General features: G+C 37.3%; 1 protein-coding gene across 5 annotated transcripts in view; it reads left to right on the top strand.

The window, feature by feature from the left end:
• The window catches only part of CA10 (carbonic anhydrase 10), a 201871-nt gene that overhangs the window by 37788 nt on the left and 144413 nt on the right, over nt 1–19670 (top strand). For all 5 annotated transcript variants that reach the window (XM_074607456.1, XM_074607451.1, XM_074607452.1 and 2 more), the window contains one exon: nt 1954–2028. In XM_074607456.1, the coding sequence (XP_074463557.1) occupies nt 1954–2028 (75 nt within the window). The remainder of the gene's footprint in view (nt 1–1953; nt 2029–19670) is intronic.

Here is a 19670-nt window from a genome sequence, read left to right as displayed (position 1 = left end):
ATCTTTAAGAACTTCTCTTACAGAGCATACAGACAAAAAAAGCAACCTGCATAAACTAGTGTTGAGATCAAAAAAAATTTCTGTTCAGACTGGATGTGAATATTTTGCTGCTCAGATATTTTCATTGTGGACTGGGATTTGCCGTTTTCCAAATATTTGTATAGGGCGGTCCGGCACAACAAAGCCATACACAGTTTGAGTTCTCTAGGCAATGTTATAAAAGCTAAAATAATGAAGATAATGTCATCTGCAAACTGTGGAATAGTCCTTTCAGTTTAACATGTCACTGTTCAATTAATGGAATGAGCATCATTGCTGCAAGGAGAAATCTCCATCTACACATGTGTGTCTGGATTTCTGGTAAAGCAGTGCTGATCCTTCTGTCAGTATGTTTAATTAGCTTCAGCTTTACTTTTGCTTCTGTAATTTACAGTCAGTTAAATCATAAATATTGTTTTGTTACTGATAGAAAGTGTGTAGCAGTCCTCATCTTGTATCCTTTTTAGTCCGAATGTCACATCCTCTTTGTAATTTTTAATGACAACAACAATTTTTATTATATTGCTGGAACTTTTCCCAGGGTAATTGTTTCTTTTGTGTATAATATGTGAACTAGAAATGAAACTGCAGCAGAAAGCTGCTAAATCCAGCATCTTCTGTAGCTGTGTATTTATGTTAAAAAATTCTTGGACCTAGTGAAAGAGAGTTAAATTATCTTATAAAACCAAACCAACCCAAAATTTAAGTTAATGATACACAAGGTAGCCGAGCTTTCTGTAGCTCCGTGAAAGAGAGTTGCTCTAAATATGAAAATATCAAGCAAAATACAAGTGAAGGCAGAACATATTTGCATATCAGGTCTGATCTGCTATCTTATGGAAATCAACTGCACGTTTGTCTTGCTGTGTGTCTGTATGGCCTTTATAAGTATTTCCAATTAACAGAGATTTTACATTTTGACCACGAAATTTGCTCCAGTTCTGATTTCCTTGAAGACAAGGAGAAGTAATGACCTTATGAGTTGCAAACTGACTGATCAAGACCTTTCCGCTCTTGGCTTTTCAGGAATTTAGAGAAGTCATTTAAGCAACAGTCTCATCGAGGCAAACCGTATCCAAAGCTTAGACATTTACTGTTACAGCCTTCAGAACACTGGTCAAAGAAACCTTTCATTGTGTAACTGCACTGTACTGTCAAATGCAGCTATAATAGAGCTGCATGTCACATATGCCTAACGAATGCAAGTATCTTGCCTAGCAACCACGAAGATGACTGTGGTGGGGGATAAGTACTGGGTGCTACATTGCAGACAAAACTTAAATTAAATTAAAATTAAAAATAAAATAAAATAAATTTAAAAATTAAAAGCAGAAAAAACTTAAATTCCTGCCTCAGCATTATAGCATAAGCCAATATTTGGGAAGCTACAGAAGCTATATGTTTCTGTTCTGGTTTTGGAACTCAGAGCACATGGGATGAGAGGAGAAGCAGTTATAGACAAAGCTGTTGCCTGTGGTTGACTCTGTCACTTCTTCCCATTCAAAGTGAGAGATTATTGGAGAGCTTGGGAAAGGAAGGGGAGAAACTGCTTTTCAGTCCACCAACTTGGACTCAGATATTGACTACTGTATATTAGCACACTCTTTTTCTCCACATTTTTATCCCATACTGAATTTGTGGGCTATAGATCCTCATTTATAACTGAATTTTTAAGTTCAGTGATCAGTTCTTCAGAAGCTGAGTATGTTTTACTGTATGAGAAACAGGGTCAAAGTCCTATAAGGTACAAATGCTTAGCATAATTCAATAAATTGAATAAACATCACTTGGGAACTTGAGGAATGGCTTTTCTGTAGAAGATGATACCCTGTTTAGAGTTTCCAAAGTTCATGTAATTAAATATTTCCTATGCCTTGCCTTAATTTTATGGTTTCTTTGATTATTTCTTTCTAGCTCAACAAAATTCACCAAAAATCCATGAAGGCTGGTGGGCTTATAAGGAGGTGGTCCAGGGAAGCTTTGTTCCAGGTAAGCATAATTTTAAAATCTTAGTATTTATTAAATATTTTTTCACTGGAATTAAGACAGCTGGGCTTGGGGGAGGATTTTTTGCTTTTGTTTTTTTTTATCCATTGCAAAGATTTGAAGCACACAAGTACTCAACATCACATTATAGTGAAGTGTGGAAAGTTTTTTGTCAATACATCGTCCAAAGACCGTGGCTGTTTTCTGGGAAAGAAATCGCTTTGATGACATTCCTCTTTTCTCTCAGTAAAACTAACATGATGCTACTTTGTAAATGTGTGTGTCCTTTGTATAGAAAAGAGAAAGGGAGAACTGAAAAGCAGTATTATTAACTGGATGAATTTATTTACCTGATGCAGCACTTGGAAATAATCCCATTTCGACAAATTTAAGAGTATAGTAGGAAAGGAACCTAATTGAAACAGGAACCTAACATGCAAATTTCAGTGATTTTTGCTTTGGAAGCAAGAAACAGTGAGTGAAAAAAGATGAAAACCTAACTTGACGTCAGTAAGATTTAGTAAATGGTAAATAACCAGCAGGCAGCTAAAAGGATCTAAATAAGCAACACCACCTGAATTTGATAAGCAAAAGTGAAATTCAGGCTAGCACTAGCCTGGCATTGGTCAGTATTGGTAGAACTCCTCCAAAACACATGTATTGGTTGTCCTAATGCTGTATGCTCCTTAAGTGTCATGTGGTCTGAGTAGGCCTTAGCTTGTCCTTTTTAGCTCTGGATCTCTCTAACACATTTCAGGATTCATGCTGCCTGAGGCACTAGTAGTTCTTAGACTGACAATTTTTTATTTTGTTTTTGAGCTACATTTGACACCTGATCTTTTTGTGTTCCCTTTCTGTAAATTATTTCATTGTTTCTTTCAAACAAAATTACTTTGTTGGGTCTTCCCTGTTCCATATGACTACATGTTTCCACTTAGGAAACTTTAGCAACCTCCGTTTTCTGTTCAGTTGTGGAGATGATTTCACAGTACATTGTTCATTCAGTATACACAGAAACATTCAGTGATTATTTTGTTCAGTATGTTTTCAGTGCAGTTGAGATGACTATGCATTAATTTATGTATATTAGCTACACATTATAAGCTAAAATAGTGCTTCAAGTTCTACAATGAACGCACCATGAAAATTGGCGCATGATCTTTATTTCCTCCAAGTACTAGAAAATATTACTTGCCCATTGTGTGATCTGTTCCTAACAATCTGTAGCTTTGATCTACCATCAGGTATTTTCACTGTTGTGAAAACAATTAAAATCTGACAGTCATATGAAGTATCCAAAATGCTGATCATCTTGATAGGAATACTAGTGAAAATGAGATGAACTATTTCAACCCACAAGTTTCTGGCACTGAAATTCTTGTGAAAAGCACACATGAAAAAAACATGATCTACAAGCCTGAAGCTTAATTACATATTGATGTAGCATAAAGTAGCTTTTCGGATTTTCTTGAGATTGGTTTGGACTGTCAGAGATGCTGCAGCATATTGTTATGCATGTTTAGTTCCTAATGTTGATAGCGGGGGAAGAAACCTGGAGAACATAATCACCGGCTTTCAAGAAATTTCAGCCTTCCTGGTTTGCACGACCCAGGTAAATGCCCAGTAGAAGGTGAATGAAAAACATATTTGCTTAACAGACTTTCTAATTATTTCAGCTTAAAGTTATCAAGAAAAATAATTTAATTTTCAGCGTATAAAGAAACATAATGTGATCAGGTAATGCTTGTGGTATTCTAGTCTTAATACCATGAGAAATTTGGGCTTGGGAAAATCCTTACATGATTAAGGAAGAAACAGTCATGACCCAAACTTTCAAGAAGGAATACCTTTTAGTCTAGTGGGGAGAGACACCTCCTTTCTGAGAGAACTTTGAATTACCCATACATGTTGAATATCGGACTAATCTAGCACACATCCTCAAAAATTGGTCCAGAAGGACATTTATGAACAGCTCACTGAAGCAGCAATGGAGAAAGCAAGGGTAACTTGGGGGCACCTTTCTTGCAGACTGTCATGTTTCTTTGAAATTCAACTCTGCGACCTGTAAGCCTCAGCAGAAGAGAGAAATCCCACGAATTTTTACAAAACAAACAACTAATTTTTTTCAGCAGCACCTAGATTTTGGAGTCTTTGAAAACCATATTTAAAGCATTTCAAGAATGCATTTTATGTTTATGATCTCAGACTAACACATCACGAAGGATATGTTAGTGCATATTAAGTTTATCCATAATGTTAGCAGTCACGTACCAGATCTTGCATGAGACGCTAATTAGCACCTGAGAGGTGATAGCTGCAAGGCAGTCTGAGGAGCTATAGCTGAAGTTGCTGACTGATGTGCACTGAAGCAAACAGCTATAGCCATCTGCTAAGACATTGCCTTCCCACAGCTGTTTGTCCTGTCCCAAGGCTGGAAGTTGCCACCCCCAAAGACATTAGAAAGCAATATTTGTGCAAGACTGTCACTGCAGTTCAAAACTGGCATCTAAGCTAATATGATTGACATGAATACAGCTCTTTAGCTGCTTGGGGGAGCAACCACAAGTATGGGGATGACTAACTGGGGGTAATAGCATTGTAAAACACTCCAGGATGAGTTGCTAGAGTTTGTCTGTCACAGCTTTGGCTGTGTGAATACTTTTTGCCTACTTCAAAGCAAAGTCATTGTCTTTCTTTGAACTATCACTTCTTTCCTGTATAGTTGTGGAAGAATGCATTCAGGAGTGTATCACAATATGCCTAGGTTAGAATATGCCATTCATAAGTTTTTCTGCTTAATACTCTGTATTGAATGCATTTAAGTCAAGTCCTAACAAATGCTCTGGATCCTGCACAAATTTGTCTTTGAACAGTTCATAAAAATTAAACCATACTTCACTACATTCCCCACATCCCAGACTTGTTACACTCTCAGATGGATTTTAGAAAAAATATTTTAAATCCCTTTCTAATGTAATACGAAAAACATTTTTTTCCCCAGATTCTGGGATTCACAACTTAAATGATACGTTGTAAACCAGTGTCTTATAATCACTGATGTGTATCTCACAGGTAGGAGAGGATATAAGCAGAGGTGAGGTGCAAGACCCATCACACTGTGTTTCCCAACTTCCCTTCTTGCACTACTCAACAGAGCAGACAGCAGTAGCAACCGACAGGTTCTCTCACTACGATAACTGTGGTTCAGGTCTTTCTTAGTGCCAGGCCTTACAAGTGAGAGTGCAGAGTTGTCAAGTGCAGGAAGGAAGGTGCATCAGTGGCTGGATTTGTGTGTATACTAGTGATTAAAAAAGCACTCTCCCATCTCACACTTTTTCTCAAAGCGAAAAATTGCTCTTATGATTTAAGTGATGGAGGCAAACAAAATAGAAAGTAAGTAGTACTTTAAAATGTTAATTGAATGCAAATTAGGTTCCAAATTAAACTTCAGGAAATATTCAAGGATGAAGAATGAATACTTTTCTTTATGCATGGTGATCTGCATAATAATCAAATAATCTATATTATTACATACTTTCACTATGTAGACTTTCTCTGGTGTGGAATATCAAAGTAGTTCATGATGGGTTAAAATACATTTAAATAACCTTTTTAAAATAACCTTTAGTTTGGCTGAGTTTTGCTGTGACTATGAATATTTTATGTCACTGAAGTGGATCAAGCATTTTCAGGGTGGCAAAGGCAATAATATTTCAAACTATTCTATACCCTTTTTTTTACTTTAAATAGATGCACAAAACCTTTGATACTCATGTGTGTCTTATTGTATTGATTCTCTCTATACTGCTCCTGCTTATTTCATAGCATCATAAAAGCGGGCTTTTGGTAAGCATAAAGGTGGTTAAATCCAATTTATGATCATGGAATTCACTTGCCAAAACTCCACCCTGTTACTGAAACATTGAACTACATGTTAATACAAGGCCATAAGTGTTTCTCGCCCTGGGAAGACACTGTCTTTGTGACCCTTACTGAATTATACCAAGTCTAAAGTTATTTTACGAGGAGAAGGTGCTTATCTTAGCTCAGAGGAGGAAGTCCATCTCTACCAAATAACGAGTGAACTTTGCTGAAGGAGCAGATAATGTTCTTCTCCTTCCTTATAAAGGTTGTAAACAACTTTAGTTCCAGATAAGATCTACATCCACCGTGACTCACAGTTGGCTACAGATCACCAAAGGCTGGCTGTTTCCCTGAGATCTCTGTTCATAGTTCCTTTGACAACTTATTTTACTATAAAAGGGAAAAGACTGCTAGAGATTGATAATGCTGCTCCTGCCTTTTGCAAGGCTCATATTGATGGGATTGCGCCCTAACATAGACCAGCTGGCAAAACTACACTGACTCAAAAGGAACACAGGCGCAGTGTTTGTGAAGCACTGAGAAACTCCCTCCAAGCAGGAAATGCATGAATTTGGTAATGATTTACAAGGAAAAAGAGTCCTGAAACAACTGACAGTCTTGGTCATGAGTGCCAAAACCTGATTTTAAAATTCCTGCTGTCGCCCTGTGCTTTTGTTATGGCCCATGCCAGCAGTGCAAGTGTCCCTAGTTTCTCCTGTGTGGGCTTTAAAATTTCTTTTTATTACAGCTTTAAGATTTATTTTAAACTGTAAATTTCTGTATGTACCTGTCCAAAAATAACCTTTGGCAGAACAGGTCACTGTAAGAACCGTAATCTCTTTGTCCATGCCTGAAACTCAGAGGTATGAAACTTCAAACCCAAACACATCTTAAACTTTCTGTAAAGCTCGTGTATTATGCCATCATCCAACCACATAGGGGTCTATTTCATACATTGAGATTGGGATCTCTTAGTTTGTCTGCCTAAATAATAGAAAACACAAACCTCTTGATTGCTACTCCTGCATTGCTCCCTTTTTGTACTAACTATAAAATTTCTTCTAGTCTTATTTTGGGACTTCAGGAGACTGCAGCATCACTCACCGTCTGGTGCATTTTGCTTGTCAGTGAAAACAGTGTTGCTGTCTGAGCTACAGTAGTGTTTTAAACAGTCTGCACACACTCTTCAAAATCATTCAGTCTGGTGCCAACTCTGAAGAATTAACCAGCCATATATAATTATTTATTGGAACAATAACAGCAGTTTTTCTTTTAGAAAGCAATATATTGGAACACTTCATTTCTTCAGGGTGATAGAGCATAGATTCTGGAAATCATTCACTTATTGATTGGAACTTAGGTTAGTATGTATAATATTTCAGCTTTGGTTGTCAGTTAAAGGTAGCTTGAAGGAAATATATTTTGTACCAAATATTTTCTTGGTTTCTTACCTCCTTTGGTGATTCTGCAAAAACTGACTGTTTACAAATCACGTAACTGTAAAGGAAACTAGATTTTTCTGTATTTTTGCATGGAAGTTAAATATAATTAAAATGTAAACCCATTGTCTCACTTTTCAGCGAATTGTTGATACAATTCATTATTTTACAATAGCAAGAAACAGATGAGTTGACTGCTTTAAATTTGGAAGAAGAAAGGAACACTGTTGAGGGCAGACATTTTATGGCCTGAGTTCTAGCACAAATATGGCAACTCATCTTCATATGAATTGCAACCAAATTACAGCATTGAGTTTGAGACACACTCACATTAGTAGTAGTGCTGTACTTAATAAGACTATCAGAGTGAGTATGTAATTTTGAACCTTCCATAAAAATGTAAAGAGGCTGGCTAGAGAGTGACTCACACCTCAAAGTTTGATTTATCCCTGAAATTAAATATGAAAAAAAGTGAAATTTTGCATATTAGGATCTGGTTATGGTTCTACATAATACTGTACCGTCACAAGGAAGTACAATTCCATACTGCATTATAAAAAGCCGTGATACGCTATGTTAGGCCTAGTCATATCAGTTTCCTTCCCCTACTTAGGCCTGTGTACTTTTAATGTTCCAGTGGTGGGTAGTCTAAGCTCACTGTTCAAAGAGAACCTCCTGTCTGTAGATGCCCTATGCTTGATAACAATAGGTAGAATATTTCTTAATCAGAAGGAAGTAGCTCCAGCTTTTTATTGCTTTCTCCATTAGTTCTGTTTAGCAATGAAAGAAGACTATAACAAAACTGCGAATCGATGCAGAGGAAGATGTACAGGACCACAGGACACTACACGGTGTGGTTCTCCAGGGCAGTCTGACTGTAGAAGGGGCAGAAGGCCTCCAGGGAGTACACTTAGAAGAGAGCAGCTCTGCCTACCTGCAACACGGGCCTTCTCCCTTTCACAACACCTGGAGGCACCATGATCTGGCTCCCACAGCCCCTCCTTCTCACTTGACTAACAAACCCCAGGACTGGGGATTATCCTTTACAGGTGCTTTTGTTGCCAGCATAGAACTCAAAAAGTTACTGCCTTCAGGTCCTTCCCACTCCTTTGAATACCCAGCTATGCAGTCCTTTTCACAAGAGCCTTTTGAAGAGAGTAAATTACTGTCTTACATATGGCCTGTAGCTGCAACCATTTTGCAAAGAGATCTCTGAATGCTGTTTTTCCCCCCCTAAGCTTCTTTCACTCCTTCAACAAAACAAATAAATAAATTTTAGAGGGCAAGCAATGTGAACTAACCACAGTAAAGAACTCTGAAAATCTAAGATTTTAAACCTTGCCAGACTTGTGGTTGCACCACAGTTCTTTGCTAAAGTGGTCTCATACCCCTTTTTCCCTTCACAGCCTAATTATCTTTCTTGGATGTGTTTTTTCCTCCTAAGTTATGATTAATATCCGTCGAAGAAAAACTGCATGTAACAGGTGTGTCTCAGATTTTGGGTTATTATACTGACAGGACCAAATGATTCAAGTCATCTTCCTGTCTATTTCTAGCCACAGTCAGGCACCGGAAAGGTCAAGCCTTTCCTTTGTAACAAATACTGCATTGGATAGCATGTTGTATCTGGCTGTGTAGCCAGCTGGCTAGTACCTCTCCTGCTGAACCTGCAGGTTCCTCCTGCGAAGACACAAGCAGTAACCCTCTTCTACTTCAGGAATGTTCTAATATGGAAGACCTTCAAGGCAGTGATCTGCAGATCCTTGACAATTATTGTACCGTATACTTTGCTGTTAAGTTAGATGCCAATTTTAGAGATAGCAGTACCGCAATTACTTTTTTATGAAATTGAAAATCCTCTTTCCCACTACCCTGAAGTGGTCTCTGTTTACCTTGTAGTGACACTAGTATGGTTCATAAGAAGAAAGAACAATTAGCTAACACTAATTTTTTGAGACAGCTGTAATTGGTAGGGCTACCACAATCTGCATGGATGATGACTTCTAGCTGGGAGGAAGTTTAAGAGATGGTGGTTACCATTTGGGCATTTATATCCTCAAATTGGCAAACAGGGAGCAATATCCAGAACATCTGCTGTTGTACACACTGTGGAGCCTACAGTCATTACAGATTCTTGAAGACCTACAGTTACTGTTGGTTAAGTAACTGCTCTTTCTGCAAATGCAATGCAATTTATTTTTTTTAAATATTATTCCAGCCCACTTTGAATTTGTTAAAAGTGAAAAGCCAGAAAGCCCACCTCTGTGATCTTTCCAGGGTTCATCATTCCGTGATGAGCACATCCTCTTAAGCTTTTGCTTAAAAAGAGAAGGATCGTTCCTGTGCAGGACCTTAGATATATCATCAAAAGTTTGGGGGTTGGAATAAAAAGTTAAGGCTAATATTAGGAATCTTTTTTTTCTTAGGTTCTTCACTGTGACCTAAAAGCAAAGGAAGGAATTCCAATATAGATACTGGTATATGCAGGAAAGGGTTGATAGTATTCTTGACAAGCTAAGTATAAAACCAGTTGAAACAGTGGTCTGTGACTAAGTCATTAGTAACTGAAGGCTTGTGAATCCTTACTTTGAAGGATTATTCAGGATAGTTCTAAGTGCCAGACACCAAGGCTCCTGCATGTTGGTGCTGCTGAGTATATGTATTGGTACGTTCAAGGTTATCTTATCTTATGCCTTGACAGGCTACTTTTCACACAATATCCGAGTGGTTCTTGTAACCCTTTAGCAGTAAACATTTTGATGGTGTACATGTCTTAGAGGAGTAGAACTGAAGCACAAAAAAATCTGATAGAAGAATTAGTGGCTGCTCAGACACCCAAGGAACTTTCCTGAGCTAATAATCCAAAATGAAAGTGAGAATGACATATGCCATGGTTGATTATGTAAGGAGGGGACTTGGAGCTTTGGCTAATAATTACCTTGTTGTAGTAGTCTTTTTGTGTGCGTGTGCATGTGTTTTTGTACAAGACAGATAGTAGCAGTCAGCACTCCCTACATTAAAAAAAAACCCCTTTTTTAATAGATTTTCGTTGTATAGGGTGAGTAAGTTAGTGTCTCAGGGAGAAAGAAGTCACTGAGAATAACAAGGAATAGTATTTTTCTGTGCTAATAATGTTCTTCTGTAGTGACATGTAATTGAGCTTAATCAGAGAAGGGTTACAGTGCTTCAGCTTATGCTTGCTTAGGTATTTCTGTCATAAATCTGAACGGGATGAGATAGAACTGGAAGGGATCACAGAATAGCATGGAAATAGAGTGACACTAAGAGGTAGCCTCACTGCTCCTCCTGTCATTATCTCACTTACAAAAAATACTCTTGCAAAATGCTATGAAGAGAATTATATTTTAAGAGTACTACAATTACAGTTTGCAATTATCAGTTAGGAATCCACCTCTTATTTCACTGAGACTATTTATATCAGGTTATTTTATTGACTTCCGGGAGATTATTCCTAACTGTTACATTGCTGATGAACACAGCACCACTGAGGACTTTATATTGATACCACATGCAGTTTTCGATCCCTACATCTCATTAGCACAGTTTAGTGTCATTAGGGTAGAATTTGCCACTTCATACAGAAGAAAACACGGTCACTGCAGCTACACCCTTATCTGTGGTTAAAATAAACACCTGTGAAATGAGATCACACCACTACTGTGTATGGTTACACAGAGTAACTGTGCTTGTTGTTCATTGTCAATGAAAGCTTTACTGTTACTCACAAAAAAGTTCCCTGTCAAATCTTGTCCCCTGCCTAACGGAGGAAGAGGTCAAAGAGAAAAGGAAATGAGGCTGTTACCTAAAGGTAGATGCATCGTATAGAATACAAGTACTTTCCTCATAGATTGCTATGATTTAAATTGTAAATATGGAATCAGAGGATTGTTATATCATAGTATTTATCCAGTAGCCTGCAAGAACTTTAATTCTGAAAGTACCATGTGTGCATACGTGTAGGGTTACTTAGGCTCTTCAATTAGGAGATTACTATTGACTTGATAGTCTGAAACCACTCAATTTGTACTCAGTGAAAATTTCCTCCTCTTGTAGCACCTCTCTAAAAAGGTCAGTTGTGAATTCACTGAACCATAAATCCATTGAACAGACTCAGGAGCTAAATCCATGCTCATCATTTACCAGGTCTACCTGCCTACGAGTATTTGGAATTATTTGGAGAAGTTTTACTGCTGTTACTTACTTACATTAAAATACAGCTATCATATAACATCACCCCACCATGGTATTTCTGGGCACATGCTATTTGTGGTCATCGAGAGATTTACTATCTCTTACGAAGAAACTCACCATAAAATACAGTCACCTACTTAATGCATTTCCGGCTACCTGCTGACCCTGCTCAGAGCTGTAAATCGCATTATAGTTAATGACTCTGGCCAAAGGAGGAAGCTTCCTGAATGTTATTGATTGTTTTTTTCTACTACTGAAAATACTACTTAAAATTGTCACTTTTTCCTTTCTGAATAGAGTGTGGTTTTATATTAGGGCACTTTTTCATTTTGTATTTATAAAATGTACAAAAATGCATTTGAATTTCCAGACCAAGCAGTCACCAACTTTATAGTCAGGATATAAACCCTGAAAATAACAGCATAACATCATAATGGGAAACCTGACAGGTCGTTAACTACAGCTGTGCAAATGGCACTGCTATAATTCACAAGTGCTTGTAGACAACATCACAGCCTACAGCCTTTCAGTATCTGGTCGAAAGAGAAAAATACTGAAGTACGTAGCACAAAATAACCAGGTCACACTGGCAGTTGTTGACTTGACACCAAAGTACATAGCTGATAGGTGTTCCACCCCAACACAGAGGTGGTTCTTTAGGACCTTTTTATGACCTCCCTATAATTTATTTTTTCTGTGTCTTTAATATCTAGGAGCTTCAGTTATGGGGGCTTAGGTGAAGAATGAAGGTCTTCACACAGTGCGGTCATTTTACAAATGTTAAGTGAGATGTACATAAAGAAAGATGGATAAGGTTAGTTCAAGGCAGCAGTATGGAAGCTGTGAGAGAATTAAACAACCATTTTAGATGCCTGTGTCGTCAGACTAGTCAGCCTAGCATCCCTATGCTGTTAATTGAAAAAGAAAAAAGATGTTCCTGCACATCCTTTGGAGAAACCCATGTCTTTTGGCTGACTAAAATGAAGTGGTACAGCTGCCCCAACAGAGAAGCAACAGTAGGCACCAGGATGGGCACCGTGGACTTGGCATACCTCCTTCATGTGCACTACCAGATTGTCCATTTCAGAAGCTCATTTTAATAGAGTTGAAGAATGTTACATGATTATTTGCAGTGAAATTTTGGCATTATCTCATACTATATTATAACTTCAGAAGTGAGGAAGGAAGAAGGGTGGGCGTATGCAGGCCAAGTAACAGCCAATTGCACAGCCACTGTGTTTCAGTTTAAAAACAAACCGAAAGATTGAAAAGCGCTAGCATTTAAACAATGACATTTCAATCAAATGATGAGGAGATGGAATTTTTCTTCCTTGCTTACAAGAAATACTTTGGTTATGTTGGGTTTAGTAATGTCTCTGAAATCCAGGCATTGCTTTGTTTCTATGCTAGAATAATTGGAAGGCAAGTCTGATTGAAGTAGTCCCTATAAAAACCAACCACTGCCAGTTTCAAAAATCCTAGGTTAGTACTTTTGCCTGACAATAGGTCCCACTGAAAACAGTGGGATTTGCGTGCTGAGACAAGTGCTGCATCCATTGAATAAGGATGTCAGAAGCTGATTCTTTAAAAAAAAAAAAAAAAATCAATATTTAGAAAACTGTATTATTCCTTTTACAATGATTTTATTTGAAACCATCTCTTTGCAAATTCTTTAACTGGAGTGAAATTATTTATTTACACAGCCGCGCAGAGTAGCCTCCGTCTCTTTTCTTCTAGAGTGTTTACACTGCAATTGCATTAATAATGAGCTTTTTGAGAATATAATGTTTTAATACTGTATCCTTTGTTTCTCATGGAGAGGGGAGGGCCTGGATAGAAGGAATAAACCTTTGTACCTGGGATCATGCTAGTGTTACGACAGCACTAAAAGGTATAGGATGAATAGGATGCTCAGTTCTGAGAGTTGCTGCTCCTTCAAATCTCTCTCAGATGCAGTTCAAGTCATATCACGGGCCAGCTGCCCTTCTACAACATGCAGATAGAAATGATGGCTAATTCCCAGCTTTAGTCCCAATTTAGAACTGCAGGATTTAGCTGTTCTGTATGACTCAGAATACACCATATGACATTGGAGAAATCATTTCAGATAATGTAGTCAACCTTTCTGTATTTTCAAACTAGGCTACATAGGCCATGGCTACAGAATACCATTCTCTATTGCATGTCAGGCCATTTCTCAGGAGTGAGTTTTGATTCCATTTTGCTTTTCCTATCCAGCAGTTGGGTATCTTCAAATGGCTTTTCTTACTAGTCTTAAATTAGGCTTTCTTAAAATAAAGAAGAAATAAAGGACTGAAGTCTAATAGGATATGGCTGAAACACATTGGGTAGCCTTGGCAGGCTCTATTATCCACATACTGACATCTTTAGAATTACCCGGTATTTTAATGTGCATTTAAAATTGGTTAACAGGAGTATAAATTAAAGCAATAGAGAAACTAGTCTCTCAAGATTTTATTGCTCATTGTAATTTCACGTTTATGGGCTTATTTCTTTGTGGCAGGACTTGTGGCTTTTAGTTCTAGAGAGTATAGTAGTAAGAAGACAGTACCTCACTCAGAGCCTGGTGAAATCAATGGAAGTCCTTCCGCTTGATTTGAACACGCTCTGCCTCAGGGACACAGTCACATTATTCTCACTGTTGACTGCTTGGCTTTAGTTTCCCAGTTAAGAGTGCTGCCCAGTGCAAATTCATTTATAGAAAGAATTTTAAATAGTGTATCCCAACTTATTTTACATTATTTTTCATGCAACTCCGACGCCTAGTTTAAGTAAAAAAAATAATTAAGAGGGAAAAAAGATGAAAAATAAAATTATGTATTTATTGAGACGTGAAATGAGATAAGAGTTGTGCACAGAGATATTACTCTTTTCCTACACCTCTAAAACAGTGTAACCGCAGTGGAATTCTGGAGAGGACCAAAGAAAAAGTACTAATTAAAGTGGGAAAATTGCATTGAATTGAAAGACAAGAAGCTCTTCTCCTGTATTAATGATGCTCCGGTTTCCGTCTGTCTTACCATTCTTTCTCCTTTGTTGCCGATTCTGTAACTACTCTTTTCACAGCCTTTTTTGAATTAATAGTACATTTGGGCAGGCAGAGATACACGCTTGAGGAAGGGTACAGAGCTACAAGTAATATTTGTAGAAGATAACATAGAAATTCTTCCAGCTTATTACATCAAGTCACAAGTATTTGTTTATTTGTATCCATTAATTATAACAAGCACTTCACATTTGCATAGTTTTGCATCAAAACTCCACCTAAAACATGACTAGATTGTAAAGATAAAGACATGAAGAAGCTCCAGAATATGAATATTATAAAACACTGAAGGAAAAAAAGAGTTACTTAGTTTCATAAATGCTTCTTGTTTTAGAGAGTCCAATTTGAAATACAGAATATTTTTTCTAACCATTTTCACTTTCAGAACTGGTTTAGTAGTCTAGAGTCCCAGTGGCTTTTTAAGATTGATGGCCAGATATAAGAACTCTATTTAAGTGCTTTAAAATGCAAACGACTGGCCAAGGAAAAGGAGCTAAGTACCTAAAATACACAGTTTCTCCCCAAAGGCTCTGGGAATTGGGCATCCAACTTACTTAGCCAAGAAGATAAGAAGAACCCAGGAGGCACCTACTGTATCATTTAGTGCCCGAAGACCATCGTAATTCTGACTGTAAAGTTCCAAAGTATCTAAATCATCTTTAAATAAGAACTTTAGTTCCTGGAAGAGTGTCCTCTATTCTCTTAAGGGTTGAACCCCCCGGCCTCCCAAATCCTGCCACGTATTAGATGGAAGTCCAGAGAAAGGTAAATGATGTTAAAGCAGTATAGGCAGAAGAAACGGGTTCAGGTGAAAGATATCCTTGTTTCTTGCCTCCTCCTGGGAAGATTTCTGGTAAGCTGTTTCTAATGTGCCCTTCAGGAAGCTGTTAGTGAGACACTGGCATTTAATTTTCAATTTCCTGCTTGACCTTGTTCTGCAACATGAGTTTGCACTGGTTTTCATGCATAATGTACATAAAGACACCTTCAGCTATTTAGTGCATAGTACTGTTGCTGGGCTGTATATTTACAGCAAGAATTTTGTGGACCGTGCTGTTCATAATTGGAGAAGAGGGGATTCTTAGTTGCAGGCTCTTAAATACAAAGCTGTTAGAATAATGTCAGCTGGCTTTAATAAAAAAATATTTTTGCAAGCGTTTTAAAGGTGTATTTTTGCTTACCAGTCACACACCTTACAGTCACATTTCCCAACCTGTATTAAACTACAGAATATCATCCTCTGCATTACATCTACCTCTGCAGAGAAATAGTGCACTAAATCTTGTAACGTGCCCTGTCTGCAAACATTAGGTTAGTGGCATTGGGGTGTAGAAGGGGGGTGCCGGGTTCTTCTTTGATTCTGTGTGATTCTGGTGCCTTTATAGACAGAATAGTTGTCAGAAGCCCTGCCATTTTCTATCCCTAGATAGAGAGAGCAAATGAACATTTTTGTCATGCTTTTCTGTGCAAAAGGAATGGCACAAAAACTTCTGTTGTGTTTTGTATCAGTAAAGGAAAGCTCCACTTTCCCTCCAAATGGCCTGTTCTGTGGCTTGATATATTTGCTTTTATAGCCAGAATCTGCTGGCAGTGCATTGGACAGTAAAGCCCAGGACATATTCTTCTCTGATTATGAGATAAAGTTTTTACTGATGTGACTTTTAAGACTGTCTTGAATTGCACAGGGGTCCTCCATACTGCAGTGTTAAACATGCAGGCAAATTCATATTTTAGTGAAGTACGTTCCTTTTAGAGCAAAAGTTTAACAAACAGAACTGAATTCAAGTGTCCTTATTCAGAGAATCTCTAAATTTGGTATATGTTTTCACTCCCTAACTTGCCTCTTCACTTCGTGATAGATATTTTCAGTGACACCAAGATGATACTGTGCCTCACCCTCTGAAGTCTATGGGTAATGTTCTCACAGTACAACTTTATTTTATATTCCATATTTATTTTATATTCCATATATTCCCCTGCCATACTTTGCATGAAAGTAACTGTTAAATACATAGAGGAGTTCATATAATGAATGGAAATAATTCCAAATATATTTACATCTCCTCATTGGCTGTCTGAGCTAATGCCCTAATTTAGTCTTTTTTGGAGTCTGAATTCACTATAAGATGAACAGAAATGATTAAATTTTAGTCTAGCCTTTTTATGAGCTCAGTTGGATTTTTTCATCCTGAGGAGCCCCATTGCTTCAGCAGAGAATTCAGACACCTGCTGGAGCTTGCAAACCTACCTGGTCCAAAGAATAAGCAGAAATAGCTGTATCTTTAGGCATTGCACTAATAAGCAATCAAATTCTGCTTCTTGGATTTCCTTCCTCTAAAAAAACCAAAACCTCCAAACAGACCCAGCTACCATGTAGTGCAAACCAAAATACTGAAGACCAAAGAAGATGATCACAATATTAAATTTCAGTAGCCTCTAACATCTTACATTAATTGTTCTATTCATGCTAATATTAGGTTTGTGGGTTTTCTCAAATAGGTTTTTCAGAACCACCTTCTTTCCTACATGGCTCTCCAGTTGGGGTGCATACAGACACGTGCATGTGTGTACATACACCTGTATCTATTGAGAGTTTTAACATTTTAACACTCAAATGTTTGATGTATAAAATGTTTATCTATAGCATTTCTTATGTAAGACCTACAGCTGTGTAACAATAGCAGAAAATAATATATCTATGGTAGAAATAGTAGTCGAAGAACAGCAGATGTAAATGATACTACAAGACAAAGCATGATTCAGTGAATTTTTATGATGTGTGGCAATGAATAAATTGTTCCTTGAATGCTAACTGACATCTTTGCATGAAGATACATAAATAATTTCAAGGGTTTATTGTTGTTTTGTTTTTTTTTTTTTTAATTTCTTTTAAGAATTGAAACAACCGTTGGAATGCACAACCTTTCCAGTACTGTCTTGTCAAGAGGCAGTCACCTTATTTATGCATTCTTTTATGGCTTTTAGCATTTTACATTTTTATGTGAATATTATTCTGAAAGGATTTTAGCTTTTAAAAATCATTTTTCTGGAAGTAAGCCACAGGAAATCAGGATGATAGTACATAATTCTACATTAGTATCAGCCAACCAATATTGGGAAAAGCCTATTGTCTTATTTTTAGTTGCAAAAAGATGGGTCATCTTGGAAACTTATAATGTGTCTCTGTCACTTTTACCCTGTTTCTCATTATTTCCAAAGAATTATTATTCTGCTCTTTTTCATAATGTCATCGCATTTGGGTACCAGGCTGTATGTGATGCACAGCTCCAGTTATGTTCATGTACCTTCAGAATAGTCTTCTTATTATTTTAAAATAGCTTGACATTGCCATTTGCAAATCATCTAGAGTATTGTATCCAAAACAATGTTTTCAGTGATAGTTGAATTAAGGATTTGAGCTGATTTAAAATTTCAAACACAACATGAATCACTGAACCCTCCAACAACAAACCAACCCGATTCTACTGCCACCTACAACTTTAGAGTTGTGCACTATGAGAAATTTTGTACGTATTTCTAGTATTGAATCTACTGCATGTAATTCATACGATAAGAGATCATAGGAGTTTGGGTATTTGATTATCTAATTTATAACTTAACATTGCAGGCATTGCAGTGTTCCTGTGCAAACACAAAAGAAAGCTATGAGGGCTAATCAGCAAAGGGATGTTTTGGACAGAGGAACAGCATGTCCATATTGTGCAAAGGATAGCGACAGAAAGGAAGGGAGTTACCATTTTCACTCTGATTTAGCAATGCAAGTTAGCATGCACTTAAATCCAACATCCTTTCCAGCTGCTGTATCTAAAGTTAGGAATGTACTTGTAGGAGGACCAGCAACCCACAATGAAGTGTAAGAATGTCAGCAGCACACTTAGCTCTGATTGCTAAGTCCATGAGCAACATTTTTATGCAAAACTGGTTCTTGCTTTGACTGAAATAAATGGAAAATTTTATTTAGTAAAAACATTAAGCCCAGAATTTTTTAACTTTCACAAAACTGGCAGCTAAATCCAAGAACATATGTCCAATTTACTGTGTGGGCAAGGCATTTCTACAGAACTCTAAAAATAAGTTGTTGTGTATGTTTTCAGAAGGTGGGAGTGACCTTCTGGAGATACTTGAGCTTTTAGGAATCATCTTCAACAGGAAATGAATCACCTACTGAGTTCACCGTGTTCTGTAGGTATTTCTCGTTCTAAATTTAGAGTCTGTGGGACTAAGTCTCTTCTCACAATTTTTACTTTGGATTTTCCCTAGTATAAAGGATGTAGAGAATAATCTGGGTGCAGGGCATTGTTTTTGGATTCTACGACAACCAAAATAATAGTAATATGAGGTATAAAAATAAAAATTGATCAGTAAAAATGACTACCTTTTTGTTTCTAGGTGCACATTATATATAAGTCATTTGTAGCTCCCGTTCCAATCTCCATTTTCAAGCTGATTATAAATATCTAAATAAAATGAAATAAGAATTTCTTGTTGTAAAAGCATCCCGAAGCATCTCTATCTAAAAGCACTAACTAGCTTCCTGCGTGTTTGATGTTGTCAGATACCTCTTTGTTTCTCAGCTCTGCATGGTATTGCCATTCAGTGCACATAATGAAAAGACAGAGCAGTGGAAGTACTTAAGGCGTGTTCAGGTATTTAAGGCACCAGTGATGGAAGCCTGTATGCATTTCCTGTCACTGCAATCATATTCTCAGTAGTGTTTTTGCACTGCCGTGGCCTCATCACAAGATACTACAGTTCTTAATGCCTGTTTTCTTGACACTTGGTTTTGTTGTTACTAATTTGTAGATACTGCACCTAATCAACTGATTAAAGCCTAGCCGCCTACACCAGGGCCCTCAGCTAGTTTACGCTAATGAGACTTTTCCAGTAACTTTCTCCAAAGTAGAGAAAGGAGAAAAAAATACATTCAGCTTAGTTATGAGCAAGTTCATACCTGGTTAGTTCAGTGAGAATTCGCAGTGGTAAATGTGACTATAAGAGTAAACAATAGATAGTGAGCCTTAAGGTTCAGATCTCTCGTCAAG

This window comes from Larus michahellis, chromosome 14 (genome assembly GCF_964199755.1).
Source record: "Larus michahellis chromosome 14, bLarMic1.1, whole genome shotgun sequence".
NCBI lineage: Eukaryota > Metazoa > Chordata > Aves > Charadriiformes > Laridae > Larus > Larus michahellis.
Note: the sequence above shows the minus strand (reverse complement) of the source record. Positions and strands in the feature narration are given on the sequence as shown.